Raw genomic sequence first — 18,840 nt, 5'->3', positions numbered from 1 at the left:
TGCAAATTCTACATGAAATACATCGGATTGAAATAGTGAGGGAGAAGCGTGTTGACATCTGCAAGTGTGTTTCTGTTTCTGTCACTGAATATTTAAAATCATAATGTGGGAAAAATATGAAGTCTTTAAAATGCAATAATCAAAAAGACGCTATGGAATTTAATGTTTATTTTATTTTGAGTGCAGTAAGGAGGATGTACATGCACTTGAAATATAGTGGAAACTACATTACAATTTCGAAATGTGTAATCCAGAAAAAGAACCAATGACGTGGCTCATCTAATTCGGATTTACAGAACTAAGAAAGGAAATTCAGAATGTAAAACTGTAAGCATATTTATTGTCATTATTGTTACCAACTAAAGATGACAAGGTATGCCTTGTCACTTGCACGTTATTGGTAGGTGCACAGCAATTTTATGAAATCTGGCATCTCCCGCCTAAATCCGAAACACTGTATCAAATAAATTACCGCGGAATGTAGCAAAGCAGTTGGTATGTGGCACGAAACATCTGCTTTAGTTCATTCAGAAACAAATGTAATCAACAAAAACGTAAACCGCCTACTATGTGAGTGTACATGATTTATTTACAAAAAGTACTGGCCATCTGCGTCCATTGTTTGTTTACAATAGAAAGTAGTTCCTTTATGAGTGCAGTATGATGTTGCGCGCGAGTTCAGTATCGTAAAATACTGAACGATTCTGACAATGCAAAGTTAACGGAGAAAAAATTTAGTATACAATAATATAACAATACAATACAAATAAGTATCAAATAGAAACAGACACAAACAAGAACAGAGTATATTTTAGTTCACTATTTTGGGCGAATGTTCAACTTTGTTGGGTATTACATCGTCGCGTAAACAAATGCTACACGGCATACGTCAATAAATAAAATTATACCCAGATTTGCCGTTACGTAATGGGCTGGCAGACCAGAATATGTGTTGTTTGTTTTACTAATTAATTAGTTTTCACAAACTTCATTGACCTGCAAACGCATTAAGCTATAAGTTTCACCAGTAATGACAGGCCTATTCCGTATCTGGTTCATCTCTCTCTCTCTCTCTCTCTCTCTCTCTCTCACACACACACACACGCACAATACACACACACACACACAAATTGTCTTAAGAAAGAGAGAAAAACATTAACGAAACTGTGTTTTAACAGGTCAAAACAAATCATTATACTGAAGTCTCCGTCTTTCATGTACCACTACACTAATTGGTCAAATGAGCTGTTATAGTGCCCTATTGTTGTCTTCTGCAACAAAACTTCATACTGTTTTGTCTTTTTTTTTCTTTTCCCTGGAGATTTGCTAACAAGTGGAAGCATGCTACTTTCATTAAATAGAAAGTTGCATTAACGTCCAAAACAGAATGTAGAATGTTTATTGAGTTCCGCTTCATGCGATTCCAAAACAAAAAGATGTGATTTGGCAATTTCGAGAAGGTCATTTGCACTAAAATTTCGAGACATTTCACTGAAAAATAAGAATCATTTATTTCAAACACCATAGTCCATACATATAAATTAGCATATAAACATTTTTAAAATGTTAAGCATAACAAAAATCATAGCTACATTATGTACAAAGATAGACACATGCAATACAGAATATGTCTGGTATTGTTAGTAGTAAAATTATCTAGGACACGTAAAGAGTAATTTGTTCCATCTACTAATAATCTGAGAATTTAAACGAATACCATAGTTCCACAAAAATTTCAAAATTCAATTCTTACTATTAGATATTCTTGTCATCATTGAAAACACGTGCTTTCTTGTTAATTCTTCAAAACTGAATACACAGTTTACAAACATGGTAGAGGCACAGTTCCATCATATATATATATATATATATATATATATATATATATATATATATATATATATATATATATATATGATGAATGCCGTACTGCCATTAACAGAGGAGTGACTGGTGAGCAGACAAACTCTTTGAATGCGAAGAACTGCTTGGTCCTTGCCAAATCTGCAAACATGATACGGTTGTACTTGTTCACCGGTGAGGACATTAGTTGTTTAATAATACTCTAATAGTAATAACTGTTTGTAATTATAACTAATAACCTTTGAAATGGGTGTAGCGTTCGTTAATCATGGAGTAGGAGAAGGAGATTATAATCATGAGAATGTTCAGCTTTAAATTCTATACGCTGGGTTTTAAAGGCAGTTAGATATGGATGGACATATAAATCGGAATAAATCAGGTGTAACAATATTTTTTTCCTTGAGAGAAAATATCCCGTACCCATAATGGGAACGTGATGTCTGGAAATTATATTCAAGATAAAATTTTCGTAGCAATAAAGTGGATTCGCTATTCCAACACCACGAACGGCATGCTACTTTGATATCATATGTTACGGAAAACTCGGCTTCACTTTTCTGCTTTCTTTTAGAATCGTATCGGTTAAAACTTTATTTTTTTGTGAATCTTCAAGCAATACTTCCAATGCAACCTTGTTAAGTCGTGTGTGAACCTTAAAGCAATGCTCCCATATGTATCCGTGTTAAGTTATGTGAACCTTAAAGGAATTACTCCCAAATGTAGCCGTGTTCAGTTATGTGAACCTTAAAGCAATGTAGCCGTGTTAAGTTATGTGAACCTTAAAGCAATGCTCCCATATGTATCCGTGTTAAGTTATGTGAACCTTAAATGAATTGCTCCCAAATGTAGCCGTGTTCAGTTATGCGAACCTTAAAGCAATGTAGCCGTGTTAAGTTATGTGAACCTTAAAGCAATGCTCCCATATGTATCCGTGTTAAGTTATGTGAACCTTAAAGGAATTGCTCCCAAATGTAGCCGTGTTCAGTTATGTGAACCTTAAAGCAATGTAGCCGTGTTAAATTATGTGAACCTTAAAGCAATGCTCCCGTATGTAGCCGTGTTATGTGGATCTTAAAGGAATGATCCCATATGTAGCCGTGTTAAGCGATGTGAACCCTAAAGGAATGCTCTTCTTCTGTCAAGGATATCGATCACATCTGCACATCTATAGCAAGAGAAATGTTCCACTCTATTTGAGAGTTTAACGAACAAAATGCACACAACCACAGAGGCTTTGAGGTATATACTTGACCAGTTGTATATATGGGAAATATTCATGATTCCAGAACTTTGGACCTATAAATTTTGCAAAGTCAAAATTCACCCATAAAAAGTCATCATTTAAGGCGAACAAAATTTAATTATTCTTTCACTCTCATATTTACATATTCTACAACTGGTCTTTTCATACATCAAAATGATTGCAGCCTGGCCAGAAAGAATTGTTTTTATTCATGTACAGGATGAACAGCAAAAAATTAACCTGGATCATCAATGTAATAATGTCTTTGTATAAACATTTATACAAAAGCTGCCAGACAGGAAAGTACTACATAATTCCCCCACTCACCACCCCACCCCACCCCAAAAACACTCGGTAAATGTTACGCTATGCAATAAAAATCTTCAATAAAAACAATGATCCAACTGTTTCTATGTTTAAACCTGAGAAAATATAAGAAACTGACTTGACCTTTAACAATATTGGGTTCAGAATTACTAAATCTTTTAAGTCTACGAATGAAAATATACACAACATTTTAAAATTTTAATTTTCCAAATTTATTTTAAGTTTTGCATAAACCATTACCCTTTCAGTATATTACAAATTTGAAAGAATTTGGTCAGTGAAGCTGTTATTTATGGGAGTTAAAGGGCGAGACTTATACTTACACTTGAATGGGTTTTTTTCAGGATAGGATTCAAATTGTGACCCGTATTCATGGCAATTTAACTTTTAAAAAATGCATTATGCTGTTTGTCTGAGGAACACATGCTACTCCTGTTATATCAGCCCAATTTAAGCCAATAAATATTCTCAACCGCAGTAATTCACGGAAGATCTGCGATAATTCGTGGTGCTACTATATACGTGAGTTGCTATCGCGACTACTGAAACCATATCGACCCATAGACATAGCTTTGTTGAACGATGAAATAAACTGTACTTGTGTATCGTTCCCAAGGGGAATCCGTAAACATTGAATGCATGTAAATGCCTCCGGAAGCTGTGAGTTCGGGTTTGTTCGATTAAACTCGACCTCAATTGGAAGATCTTCGACTGGAAGTTCTGACATTCCTGTGATAAAATGGAACAATTCCGTGGCCTCTTTGTCTGAAATAGAGTAATACTGTCTTTTTTGAAGAGTATAGCACCAAAACCACAAAATCAACAGCCAAAACAAAAGAGAGGGCATGTGACAAATTTGGTCCCAAAAATATCTCAAGGAGTTATTATATACACACAAACACACACACACACACACACAAGGATTTTTTTATACTTTTTTTTAAAAACATTACATATATCAGGAGTTGAGTTGCTTTAATCTTTTAAAAGCATAACTCACTCGGAATTCCTCGGCATGATACAATCAATAACGTGTTAAGTACAGTTAGAAAGAAGAAAGAAAAAACAACCAACCAACCAACCTGATTTTTTTCATCTGGACATATACAATCATCTGCGCATTTGTAGAGTGATGACAATTTCATGAACAAATCCAACAGTTTCATCAGTTTAATAGAGATCCGTTTTAGTCCATATATTTTCTCACGCATGCAATTTCTATGCCGCCTCTATAGCAGGTTTACATTTTTTTTCTCTGCTTATGGCTAATTCGTCTTCAAGATTGTCAGCTTCAGTAATTGACTTTACCAGTGCCAGGACATTGCATCGATGCATAAAGAAAGAAGTTTGGAAAGCCATTAGAGAATGTGTTTTATGATGTGTGACATGTGTAGATGTGATGAACTTTGCAGACTGTCTTCCAGCCTTATCTTTGTGATATGTGTGGATGTGATGTGCTCGGTAATTTTGTTCCAGCCTTCTCTTTGTGCCGTTGTGTAGATGTGACGTACTTTGTAGACTTTGTTCCCGCCTTCTTTCTGTGCCATATTTATATGTGACGTACTCTATAGACTTTGTTCCAACCTTTTCTTTGTGCCATGTATAGATGTAATGTACTCGGCATATTTTATTCTAGCCTTCTCTTTTTACCCATGGTTAGATGTGATGTACTCTGTACACTTTGTTCCAGCCTTCTCTTTGTGTCATGTGTAGATGCGATGTACTCTGCAACTCTATTCTGGTTTCTTTTTTTTTAAATGTGCAGCAAACCCATATCGTGCAATTGTTTTACGATCTCGCACATTTATAATACTCGAAATAGAATAGCAAGGGATATTGTTTTGCTTAGCCATTTGCAAACTAATTTTCCAACAATTCCCTTCTCTTTCTTCGAATATTTCCGCTGCATATACTGGACTGCCAACTACTGCTTCATTATTTGTTTCGTTTTTAGTTTGCCTTTATTTATTTCCTTATGATCTCAACTGTTTAGATAAAGATGCAACAGAAAAGCTCGAGTGGGCACAACTGTGTTGTCATCGCCAATTTTACTTTTTTATTTTAAAGAAAGAGCGTTTGCTAGGCACAATGGCGTCGCCTACTGCTTCTGTATAAACTGTACATTTTTTTTTCTTTTTAAAGGGACTATAAAGGCTATGATGGGTACAAGCCTTTTCCCATAGGGATAACAGAACACGTGCAAGGCAAATCGGCTTTGTATTCAGAATTTTTGTTTGTTTGGGTTTCTTTCAAGTTCTACACGGACGATAGAGATAAGGCACAACCGCGTCGCCTTTGGTTACTATTTTTTTAATATTATTTTCGAAGCAAAATAATCATTTGAAACAATTGCAAAGCCTAAGGAATTTATTAATAAATGACAGCATAAAAGTTGCTTGCATACGTGAGAGAACAGATTGACCAAACAGATGACATTTTTTAAGTGTGAATCAATCTTTCAGTCTACAATTTTAATTTTAGACGATCTTGTGAAATCTGATCACTTATCATGTATAGAAGGTGTGAGTTTCTTGTAAACTAAAGTTTTGTTTTAAAATATGTGAAGAATGAATTTTAAAAGGTGGAAACAACTCAACCGCTGATATGTGTAACTTTTTTTTAAGAGAGCCAGTTGGGCCAGAACTCCAACTTCGAAACTACTATAAAAAACATTGTACTGAAGGAACAAAAATTTCAGTTATAACACGGTTTGATGGCGAGATAAAAAGTGGAAGAGTATTGCTGTTGTGTGCATTCAGTTTTTTGCTGATTTTTGATGCATGAAACGCACACTTAAGCACAACACTATTCAATATAATTTGCTCTATCGTTTCCATAAAGCCATCTTGTGAGTATGCAAAATTAGTAAATAAAATATGAACTTGACTGAATATATAGCATAAAATGTACAAATAGTAAAATCTACAAAACTGACTCGTCCATCCGGCATTTTACCTCGCCATGAATGGTGTTCAAACTGTACCTGTGAGGATTTTTAAACATCCCAGAGTATGTTTTTTAGCTGCCTTCTCACTTGGATTTTCAGCTTCCAGTTCCATTACGGCCTTTTTCAGATGTGTCTTTAGGTAACTAGCTGTGACCTTTTCAACGTTGGTCGTAATAAGAATGGTATTAAATTCCGGCATGTGTTTGGTTCTGTTCATGAAATCCAACACGTTAAGCCCGCTGCGTAATTGATCAAGGGCGGCAACTCTTTTCCCGATAAGTTCCCATTTCAACAAAATTTGTGTCAGCTCTAGACGGTTTTTCATCTGTAACATAAGTGTTATATCAATTATAATATTCACGGCGAAAACAATTAAGAGAAGCAACACATTTTAACATAGAAATAAATTGAATAGCTTATGGAAACAGAATACTGTGTGAGCTGTCTACAATTTGTTAAAATGGGACCAACATATATAAAAATTTGACATTTACTTATGATATCAATAAACTGTTATTTGCTATAATCACGTTTATGCCATGAGGACCTTTTGAAATTCTCACCGTGATCATTTCATTTCTTGGCCAGCCACAGTTGTCCACAAATCTTTCAGAGTCGTCCTCTAATACAGATAGCAGCTCTTCTTCATTTTTTGCACCGTTTATCTGGAAGGAAAAGTAAACTTTTTTTGAAAATTGTTTCGTTTCTTCCTTTTCTTGTTAATTTTTTTATTTTCATTATTTTATATTTTTTTTGTTTGTTATTTTAACCCTGATTTTCAACGTGTCCATTTCATAATTTAAAACAATTATCGATGATATTCTCGTCTGCGAATTGTTAAATTTACTATTTCATCTCAAAATAATATGATATGTTCAGGGTTAGCAAAGCTTCCTTATTCATTTATATTTTATTTGGAAAATGATATTTTTAATCATTTTTATGTACGTACCATACATACTATTAATATTCCAACAATTTTTGGAGAAAACATCCATGGTTTTAAACTTTCGTTACAATTACTCTTCATGTCAACAAAGAAAGAGGAAGAGATAGATATACATAAAGAAGTGGAGAAAAGACTTTTTTTACCCGTCTGATAAAGTTACGAAGAAGTGTATTGTACACGATGCCAATGTTTAAATGATCCATGTATTCCTCGCCCTTTATGTAGCTCACTACACACGGTGCCAGGTATGGAAAACCCGGTCCTCCATTTAATAAAGACAGTACTATGCTTTTCCCCACGAAATAATAATATCTGTGAGATAACGCTTTCTCGTTGTTCGTTGGAAGTAAATTTCGTCCTTCATTATGACCTTCAAAAAGATCAAGTTCTTTTTTCAAAAACTCTTTGAATAGTAGGGAGAAATATTCTCTGTTTGGTCCACCTGAGTTCAGAACTTCTTCTTTTTGTCCGTTGGTGCTCATGACAACATCAATGGGGCTGTTATTAAATTCTTCGTTTTTAAGATAGACAAGACTGCAAGGGAAAAGTTCGAGGCGCTCCACGTGAAGCACGTGTTTGACCTTCCCAAGTGACCGTCGCATCTCTTCCAGAATCCCGGCGAGACTGGAAGCGTGATTTTCTGCATAATAAATAAGTAATTTATATTTATTTTAGTTTTCTTTTTTTTGGGGGGGGAAGGGGTATAAAGACGAGAATGATGCATACAATGCATTTCATTTCGGGGAAGCCAGTTTTAGCTGATGAAGATTATCTGTTTTTCTGTGAATGGTGATCTACTGCGACTTTGAGTGATGAAATTGCGATCTCCCTCTCTAGATAGATAGATAGATAGATAGATAGATATTCACGTGTTGTATCGAAAATGCTTGTCCTTAAAGTTCCATTTTCATGGTCGAAATTTTAGACTGTATCTGTTGAATTAAACAGTAGTTGTTGAAAGTTCTATTTTCTATGTCGAGGTTTTAGATTGTGTCGTTTGAATTACAGGGCGGTGGTTGAAATTTCAATGTCATATGTCGAGAATTCCTAATTTACGTATTTGTTCAAAGAGTTTATGTTCAAAGTTCCATTTCATATGCTGAATTACACAGCGCTGGTTGAAAATTCGAAATCCAATGTCGAGTTTATAGATCGTATCATATGAATTAAACGGCAGTTGTTGAAATTTGAATGTTATGCCGAGAGTTTCAATTTAACATGTTCAATCACATTGATTGTGCTGAAAGTTACATTTCGTATGTTGAGTATTTAGATTGTCTCTGTTGAATGACACAACGGTGGTTGGGCATTCTTTTGTGCTTGTCAGAATTGTTGTTTTTAAATGGTGAAACGATGTGTTGGTGTTAAAAGTAACATTACACAATATCCACTTTCACAATTCAAAATAATATAGATTATTAAGATACATCATTCGTGTGGTAAATTATGAGGCGCCATTACATTTCATGCATTAACAGTTTGAAAGTTACCATTCACAGGTCGAGAATTACTATGTATATCTTCGCTAGAGGTCGCTCTCGCGAACGAAAAGCGTTATTTTAAAACAGGAAGGTTGCTTCTCGTTGCTGTGAAATTCAACAGATGAAATCTAAATACTCGCCATATGAAATGGAACTTTCATCACAAACAGTTGCATACAACGTGTGAATTAGGGATTCTCGACATATGATATTGGAATTTCAACCACCGCTGATAATTCAAAAGATTACACTGTAAAACGTCAACATAGGAAATAGAACTTTAAACCGCCACTATAATTCAACATATACAATCTAAAATCCCGATCTAGAAAATGGAATTCTAAGGATATGCAATTTTATCAAACACGTTATATTGGATTTCTCGACATACGACATCGAAATTTCAACTGCAACTTTCTCATTCGACCAGCTTTTGTCCGCCACGGGGCCTCTTTGGTAGGATCAACTGTCAGTCACCCGCCAATGTTGTTGTACTGTAATAAGAGGCACCCTAGCGGACAAAAGCTGGTCCAATAAGAAAATTGCAGTTTAAATTATCATATCATATGTCGAGAATTCCAATTTCGTGTGTTGAATCAAATCACACGTCCTTAAAGTTCTATTAAACTGTGTTGTTTGCATTACACAGCAACGGTTGAAATTTCAATGTCATATGTCGAGAATTTAAGTTTCATTTTATTTTCTAGATCGAGATTTTAGATCGTATCTGCTGAATTACACAGTAATGTTTGAAAGTTTCATTTACACTTTTGAGGTTTTGGATTGTGTCGTCTGAATTACACTGCGGTAGTTGAAATTTCAACGTCATATGTACAGAATTCTTAATTCACGTGTTGAATTTAACTGTTTGTGTTGAAAGTTCCGATTCCTATGTCGAGTATTTAGATTTCATCTGTTGAGTTACACAGCGAAGGTTGAAATTTATAAGTCAAATGTCGAGCTTTTAGATTGCATATATTGAATTACATAGCGGATGTTGAAATGTTAAAGTCGTATGTCGAGAATTTCAAAGTGCCAAAGTTCCATTTCGTATTTGGAGTTTTTGAAACTTGTGAATGTGTGTGTGTGTGTGATTTGGATTTTTAACATAGCTTTAACAATTTTTCAGTCATATCACTACGATGTCTGCAGTGTGACAGTTTATAGTGATATCTAGCACTGGGGCATCATGCCGCAGACATGTAGCATGATGTCCCACCCAGTCACATTATCCTGACACCAGGCCGACCAGTCCTAACACTAACCTCTTAATGCTGAGCGCCAAGCGAGGCAGCTTTTAGTACCATTTTTGTAAGTCTTTGGTATGACTCGGCCGGGGATCGAACCCACGACCTACCTCATCCGAGGCGGACGCTCTAACCACTAGGCCACCGGAGCGGTTAACTTGTGAATGAATATCGTGGATATTTGAAACTGAGTGTTTCATATAGTAAAAATCTAACAAGAACGTGTCTTTTTGTTGATAATCGGTCGACCAATAGATAAATATACCTAATTTTTGGCACGCATAGGTTTTGGTTTCACAAGCATTCTTAGAAGATAGAATTTGACTAGACTGTCGCCTGGAATAATATTTTTGCCCTACGAAGCGTTTGACTGGCTGAGACGAGTATTCTGAAGGTCTGTTCGATGACAACCAGTTTTTTTAGGTATTACACGTGTCGCTTAGCAAGCGCCGAAGACTGTCACTAGGAGTAAAAACGGTTCCGCTCTGGAGTTTCGCACTTTTGCACAAGGGTTGCACATTAGAAAAAAGAGGTATTCTTTTAATTTTCCACATTTGTAATGTATTTACTAGAGGTAGTTTAAAGATTTAACAATTAATTTTCTTTGAGTATGTAAATGATAGATGTTTGTTTTGGTTCGCGATAACCTATTTAGGTTTGATCTGTTTGAGCATGCATAGCTAGGTACTTGACAGCGTAGTTCCAGTAGTCTTGTCCCGTATTGATACTTAATCTGTGTAGAGCGTAGCTCTAGTAATTTAGTCTAGTATTGATACTTAATCTGTGTAGAGAGTATCTCCAGTAGTCTGGTCTTTTATGTATACTTAATCTATGTACAGCGTAGCTCAAATAGTCTAGTATTAATACTTCATCTGTGTACGTCGTAGCTTAAAAAGCCTGGTATTGATATTTAATCTATGTACAGCGTAGCTAAACTAGTCTAGTAGTGATACTTAAAATGAATACAACGTAGCTCAAATATTCTAGTATTTATACTTAATTTGTGTACGGCTTAGCTCAAATAATCTAGTAGTGATACTTAATCTGTGTACAGCGTAGCTCCAGTAGTCTAGCATTGATACTCAATTTGTGTACAGCGTTGCTCCAGTAGTCTAGTCTCGTACTGATACTCAGTTTGTGTACAGTGTAGCTCCAGTAGTCTAGTCTCGTATTGATACTCAGTTTGTGTACAGTGTAGCTCCAGTAGTCTAGTCTCGTATTGATACCCAGTTTGTGTACAGTGTAGCTCCAGTAGTCTAGTCTCGTATTGATACTCAGTTTGTGTACAGTGTAGCTCCAGTAGTCTAGTCTCGTATTGATACTCAGTTTGTGTACAGTGTAGCTCCAGTAGTCTAGTCTCGTATTGATACTCAGTTTGTGTACAGTGTAGCTCCAGTAGTCTAGTCTCGTATTGATACTCAGTTTGTGTACAGTGTAGCTCCAGTAGTCTAGTCTCGTATTGATACTCAGTTTGTGTACAGTGTAGCTCCAGTAGTCTAGTCTCGTACTGATACTTATTATGTGTACAGTATACCTCAAGTAGTCTAGAATAAAGAACCATCGCCCATGACTCAAGTTTGAAAAGAAGTGGGTTCAAATGCAGCAAGGCTTTTGTCAAACAGCCATTTTAATTTATTTATTTATTTATTGAAACCAAAAAAAGGACTTATATTGCTAATTACACGCAAGAATTCAATTCAACAAAAATATTCCTCTACAGCGGTACCTTGAATTAGTTTGCAGCTTGAATGATGATGAACTAAATGAATCACAAACGCTCTTAAAAGTCAACGCTCATAAATGACAGCATGCGAATGCTCTTGAATGACAATATACAATCAATGCGCATTACATCTCCAACGTCACGACAAATGAAAAGCGAAATGAGAAAACAAGACGTAATGGGTTGAACAGAAACAAAATCCAGTATCAGCCTTAAGCTGCTGCTTCCAGTACAATTGTCTCCAGAGCCCTGCAACTTCCATTACAATTGTCTCCAGAGCCAAAATCTTCGTATATTAAAACCTTAGATATGAGAATATACAATCTGATTAACTCGGGTCTGTATCTAGCCTGTTTCATATTCGACTTACACATTCAAGTACATAATAGATAACGCGGATAAACTGAAAACTGAACCAACAATATCTCATATCTCAGCCAAGGAAAGCGTATGTGAGAACACAAACGATAATAGAAATCATTAACTAAGGCCCACTCCAAAAAACGTAAGTACCGATCCTATCACCGTTTCCATGAGAATACCTTTCTGTCCCACTGGAAATGTGCTCTAAGTAATTGTCAACCTACACTTATAAATCCAGACCAACGCTGGACTCTTGCAGTCTGAACTCGACGTGATCCAGTTAAAAGAGTCAAGAGAATTATGCCACCTGACTGGTTTAACTCTGCAATATGAAAAGCCATTATACTGCGTGATTCATATCACAAACAGCGTGAGAAGAGAAGCTATAAAAATACAGAAATTTGGTAAATGTTGTAATCGTTAAAGCTAAAACATATAAATGTTTCAAGATTACTTGAGAAATAAAACTGCCAACAGAAAAAAATATGGAAATATTTTCATAACTTTGATACAATTTCAAAAGTTCATAATTTCCCTTCAGAATTAAAAACCCGGTAGTCATTCTAGTACAGAGCCTTTACACAGTGCATATGACCTGAACACACTTTTCGCATCGTTAACTTCAATTTTTTGAGAATATTCTTCCACATTACAAAATTGTAACTCCGTAATTTTATGGAGTAGAAAGTCCAATCTCATGTATCATTCCAAATCCCTTACATATTTATCCAAGATCTTATATATATATATATATATATATATATATATATATATATATATATATATATATATATATATATATATATATTAGCTAAACTTGAAGGCAACAACAGCAATAGATGAAATCTCACCAAACCTATCAGCTGATGTTGTCTCCCCTTCAATTGTTAGCTTCATGAACACACGTACTGATATGTGAATCCTTCCAACTAATCTAAAATTAGCAAAAGTGTTCCCAGTCTTTAAAAACACCGCTCTTCATCTTCGTTAACTTTTAAAGAAACATAATCTTCTACATAACTCACACTCATGCGTCAGAGATAAACATTCATACCAAACTGCCCTTGCATTGTTGTCTGATTCACGGCTTCCAGCTGCAGATGAGGAAAAAATAAACGGATCAATATTATTTAGATTTCGAAACAACTTTTTGGTTCATTAGATCAAGCAATATTGTTGAAAATCTCAAGGCATTCAAAATATTTGATAATTCGCTTGCTTGGTTTTATTCTTACTGTACAGGAAAGCAACAGTAGGTTTCTGTGGAAAATACTACATTTTTACAAAACGTCAAAAGTGGCGTACCTGAGGCTCTATTCTTGTCCGTTGTCTCTTTCTCCTTCTCATTAATTACGATTTACCTCTTTTGTATGAGTGCCACGAAACCTAGCATGATATGATTAATACTATTCCTTCTCTTTAACAAATTTACAACAGGACTTTAATGCTGTTAAACTGTGGTGCGAAACCAACAGAATGCAATTAAACGCAGAAGAAGAAAAAAAACTGTCTGTATGACAGCTGGATCAAGGTAATAAATAAAGAACTTAGACGATATCAATATATTTTGTTAGGATAACAAAATTAAAAAATATCGAAAACAAAAATCTTTTATGTGTGATTACTGACAGGCATTTATCTTGGGAAAATCAAATAAAGCACGTGTGTCCTTCAGTATACCCCAGAACAGCCTTGTTGAACAGACTGTCTTCGAAGGTGCCAGAATCACCGACAAAATATTTTATAATGGGTATTTTGACTTTGTCTGATTATGGCTAAAGCATTTCTGCGACCTATGAGCAAACGCCATAGTGTTCACCTTGGTCTCAGGGAAAGGCCGAGCGATTATGAATGTAGTTACCTAGATGAATAGTAAGACATCCGCTGAATGTACGAAATGCAACATTGTAATCCATCGTGTTATAATTGAAATTTTTGTCACATCGCGGAAAGACCTGATATGTTGCGATTTTCTTAAATATCTTACTTTGTCCACTATCTTTGCTCGTGCTAGGTACCGGAACATGCGGTCTGGTCGGCGTGGCTTCACTGTTTCCCATACCAGCAGACTTTCTTTAAGAGATCCAAGTGACTATGCCTGAATGAAAAGTTTCTAAAATTAATTAATAGACAGAATAATTAGTCAGTCAGTTAGTCAATGACTGACAGATTATTTAATGGACTGATAGACTTATGCAGATGTTCTCTTTCCAGAAGGTGGAATGCCCTTTTATAAAAGAAACGATGTACATACCAGGGAGATATTAATACGTGTTTCTGTGTATCGTGAATTTTTTAAACCCGTGCTTAAAAACTTAAATGTTAAGCAAGGTTTCAAAATTTATATTTGTTAAAGAAGCAACGAAGCTACTAATTTAAGTAGAATCAATATGGAGCCTTGTAAAGTAGTTGGCAACACTTGTTCTAAATTAACTTGGACACAGACAATCGCCTATCACACACACAAACACACACACACACACACACACACACACACACACACGTTGCTTTAATTTTATATAGGATAATAATATTACAAAGCATTTCTTCAGTATCTAAACCCACGGCATACTTGCTAGCAACAGGTTTTAAGGGTGTCCTATCTTACAATTAGCAAGCGGATGTCAAACTCGTTTACCAGCTGTCATATACTTACCTAGTCTTACAATCAAACAATACCACCGGGTATTTCGTGAGATTTTACACCTAGATATGATATTAAAACCTGTCAAATCTTGTATGCCATGTTTGAAATTGCTTATGGAGTAAAACCAATCTTAAATGTAATTTGATTGCAATATTTGAAAATTTAAGGTAAAGATAACTGGCTGGCTAAATTAGTATACGCATACAGCAGCATAAAAAAGTGGAACAAAGGAATTTGTTTGCGTAGAAAGTACGACTCACCCATCATATGTTTGCAAAAGTGTAGGTTAATCTGCGTGTTCTTTGCAATCTTGATCAGTATAACGGGATCCTTCCACGGTTATTAGTATGCCCCAGTTTTCATTTACATCAGATACATCATAATGTAGCATGGGGTGGGGGCAAAAACAAAATCAAAAGGATATATTTATATACTGCACCATAGATGTTTTAAAACTACTCCCCTCCCCTTGCACAAGCCAATGGTACGTAGTACATTTTGGAGTTGGTAAGGAGAAATGTGGTTGAACATTGTTCTTCATACAAATATAGACTTGCAAACATTTCTGCTAAGTTTTATTCACATTAAGGTGATTTTTTAAATTGCATGGATAACATTATGGAATACGGCACTGCTTCCATTTATCGGACATCGATATGTCTGACAGCAATCTATTTGACATCGATAAATCTGATATCAATCTATCGGACATCGATATGTCTGACAGCAACCTATCTGATATCGATATATCTGATATCAATCTATCTGACATCAATCTATCTATCTGGCATCGATCTGACATCAATTTATCTGACATCAATATTTCTGAAATCGATCTATCTAACGTCAATCTGACATCGATCTAAATGATCTCAATATATAAGACTAAGCCAGACAATATCGAATATATTTCATGTTTTCGATATAGGTTTAATTTTCCAAACCCTGACTGTGAGATACAGTGTACGATAGATAAATTCATACATACATACATACATACATACATACACGAAGAGATTGTACGCAGTATGCCAATTTTTGGCATTTCTGAGATATTAGTTTCATACGACTCTTTAAAGATTGTGCCCTATGATTCATAGATTTATCGATATTTAGATTTTAGTTGCATATGACTGTGCCCTATGACACGTCGCTTTATAAATATGTAGATTTTAGAGAATGTTTGATGAGTTCTTTCTTTCATAACTTACTAATATCTTGATTATAAATGCTTTCAAAATACATCATATATGCAGGAGTAATCAGTATTATCTCCCTTGTAAGTTATGAACAAATGAACTAATGGAGAATGGTCATGTGCATAGAGTCCTCAGTCGCAAACTGTGTGTAGCAGGGTCACAAATGTCACTATTTCTAAATACATATCCAATTTATAATCAACATGTATTATATTATATTTTATCTAAGTAGCCTTTAGCAACCACGTTATATGTGCACATAAAAAAAATTCTAACGATATTGAATAAATAGAGAAATAAGTTGAATTAGGCAATTTCCATGAAGAGAAGCGTATTGTTCTCATTCTTGAACTAGAGCAATTAAGACAAAAGTACAGCACAGCACATTAAGTCAATGGTACATTACAGGTCATTTAACCAAAGGTACGTTACTGTACAGTATTCATGACAGAGAGTTTTCACTCATTACTTGCTTGTTACCTGTGATGTTTTATAAATCCCTTGTTCCTCCTTAACACGGACAGACATTGTTGGCCACCTGTTCGAACTTCAGGCAAAATATGTTGACTATTCAGCCGACAACAAATACCTGGTAGATCGAATTGCGCACAATTCTATTATTCGCGGTGGGACTTACCCTAAAACATGCCCGTTCTTGTCAGTTTTATGGATTTTACCTGAAGATATGATCATCTGAGACAAATATTTTCAGCGGAACTAACATAGCCGTTCTTGGGAGTAAGAAAAAAGTTGTTGAATGTATTTCTCTATATTTCTGAAACCTACTAGATGAGACATTTTTGTCTGGAAGGTGAGTAATGAGAGTGAGTGATTGTCTGTTAATGTTTATTTATGTCGAACATTTCCTTTAAAAAATTTCATACAGGCATAGATATTACCGTATGGGATTACACACACACACACACACACACACACATAGAATTGAAGTATCATTCAAGAATACGACCGCTCCGTTTGCCTAGTGGTTAGAGCAGGAGATCGCGGGTTTGAACCCCGGCCGAGTTATACCAAAGAGTTACAACAATGGTACTAACAGCTACCTCGCCAGGTGCTCAGCATTAAGTGGTTAGTGTTAAAACTGGTCGTCCTGGTGTCAGGATAACGTGACTGGTTGGGACATCATGATACATGTCTGCGGCATGATGCACCAATGCTAGACATCACTATAAACTGTCACACTGCAGACATCGTAGCGATAAGACTGAAAAATTGTTAAAGCTACTTTAAAAATCGTAATCACACACACCTACACACACACACACACACACACACATTCAAGAATTCAAGAAGAATGGTCTTGTTTACATGATTCTCATACATAGGTGAATGTTCTGTATAGTCCTTATATGTGAAGAGAGAATAGGCGAAGTTTGACAATGTTGTGACACGGTTTACAAGCTTTACTTTATTTAACTGAAACGCATATAGGTATACACAAATGAGCACGTAAGTATACGCAAATTAACAGGTAGGAAGACACATAGCTGTGCGTTATTTAACTGAAACGCATATAGATATATACAAATGAGCACGTAAGTATACGCAAATAAACACATACGAAGACACATAGCTGTACGTTATTTAACTGAAACACATGTAGGTATACACAAATGAGCATGTAAGTATACGCTACTAAACAGGTTAGGAAACACATAGCTGTACGTTATTTAACTGAAACACCTGTAGGTATACAAAAAATGAGCATGTAAGTATACACAAACAAGCAGGTAAGATGACACAAATAAGCATATTATACGTTATTTAAGTATACACAAAAAACTAGGTAGGAGGAGAAAAATAAGCAAGCTGTATGTTATTTAAGTGAAACACATGTAAGTATACACAAAATGAGCATGTAAGTATACACAAAATGAGCATGTAAGTATACACAAAATGAGCATGTAAGTATACACAAAATGAGCAAGTAAGTATACACAAAATGAGCATGTAAGTAATGTCGTTGACATCGGAACGAGTAGTCAAAGTTTCAGGAATATCTCACGCATTTGGCAGCATATATCGACACTCTTCCACTAATTTATGTGTAATTAATATACATTAATATACTTACTATGCTGTCTTTATCCTGGCGGAATGAAAATATGACAGTAGCAAATGGACGCAGTTTTATGTTCCGTTGGCATACTTTTGAATCTGTTGCAATGCGACAGTAGTCGAGGTATGCCGAAGTATGGTTAAGTTTGTTCATGTGGCGGATATGTTTCTTGAACGAAACAAAACGTTGCTTTACAGTTCCCATAGGCATAATATATTTTTATTCGTTTCGTTAAAGAATAATAGTTCAACTTAACCCGATTTCGGCATTTCCGGCTTTCATCGCTTTCCAATCAACTGAAATGTAGGCCAACGAAACTTGAAAACAGGTCCATTTCTTTTGTGAGAATTTGAATTTATTAGAGAAAAGACATCAGAAAAGTAAAGTCTGACTAAATCATTATGACTTTACTTTGTAGAAAGCGACGTTATTTTAGTTGCCATTTGTGTGAGATATTCTTGAAAATGTTACTTTCGTTACAATGTTAGTCGACATCAAAACACACTACACGGCGCTGTTAGTTAGGTTGTAAGACCCAGACGCCCAAAACATAAATATCAGCGTCATGGTCTTACATGTAGGACTAGGGTGGGACATCAGCTACCCACACACTGGGTGTGATTTGGATTTTTAACGTAGCTTTAAGAATTATTCAGTCATATTGTTACTATGTCTGCAGTGGGGCAGTTTATAGTGATGTCTAGCACTGGGGCATCATGCTGCTGTCACATTATCCTGACACCAGGACGACCAGTCCTAACAATAACCTCTTAA

The 18,840-nt window shown here is 35.4% G+C and overlaps 2 protein-coding genes across 4 annotated transcripts in view; one reads left to right on the top strand and one right to left on the bottom strand.

The window, feature by feature from the left end:
* Nucleotides 1-567: 567 nt before the first annotated feature.
* LOC149806930 (G2/M phase-specific E3 ubiquitin-protein ligase-like) lies at nt 568-18,152 on the bottom strand. Of its 2 annotated transcripts, none has more exons than XM_089959865.1 (6): nt 18,082-18,152; nt 14,131-14,241; nt 7,473-7,969; nt 6,944-7,045; nt 6,417-6,705; nt 568-4,198 (listed from the first exon to the last, which is right to left on the bottom strand). In XM_089959865.1, the coding sequence occupies exons 2-6, from the start codon at nt 14,201-14,203 to the stop codon at nt 3,948-3,950; spliced, it is 1,212 nt and encodes a 403-aa protein (XP_089815991.1). In that variant the 5' UTR covers nt 14,204-14,241; nt 18,082-18,152; the 3' UTR covers nt 568-3,947. The 2 variants fall into 2 exon arrangements, with proteins under 2 accessions (XP_089815991.1, XP_089815983.1); XM_089959857.1 differs by lacking the exon at nt 18,082-18,152 and adding an exon at nt 16,470-16,596.
* Nucleotides 16,669-18,840, top strand: part of LOC149806929 (G2/M phase-specific E3 ubiquitin-protein ligase-like) — a 27,555-nt gene continuing 25,383 nt past the window's right edge. Inside the window, exon 1 of one of the 2 annotated variants that reach the window (XM_089959836.1) lies at nt 16,669-16,800. The gene's annotated coding sequence lies outside the window, so the exon portion shown is untranslated. The remainder of the gene's footprint in view (nt 16,801-18,840) is intronic. The other variant, XM_089959842.1, reaches the window with a different exon arrangement.

Source organism: Sinohyriopsis cumingii, chromosome 1, assembly GCF_028554795.1.
Source record: "Sinohyriopsis cumingii isolate HCF-2022 chromosome 1, ASM2855479v2, whole genome shotgun sequence".
NCBI classification, from domain to species: domain Eukaryota; kingdom Metazoa; phylum Mollusca; class Bivalvia; order Unionida; family Unionidae; genus Sinohyriopsis; species Sinohyriopsis cumingii.
This window is presented reverse-complemented; position numbering and strand designations above follow the sequence as displayed.

Excerpts from the sequence above, each read along its gene's own strand:
- LOC149806930 (XM_089959865.1), bottom strand. The coding sequence starts at position 14,203 with ATGGGAAACAGTGAAGCCACGCCGACCAGACCGCATGTTCCGGTACCT. Across the intron at positions 7,046-7,472 it reads TTCGTAACTTTATCAGACGG|ATAAACGGTGCAAAAAATGA; the intron begins GTAAAAAAAGTC and ends TTTTCCTTCCAG. Across the intron at positions 4,199-6,416 it reads ATGTTTAAAAATCCTCACAG|ACAAAGAGGCCACGGAATTG; the intron begins GTACAGTTTGAA and ends ACTCTATTTCAG.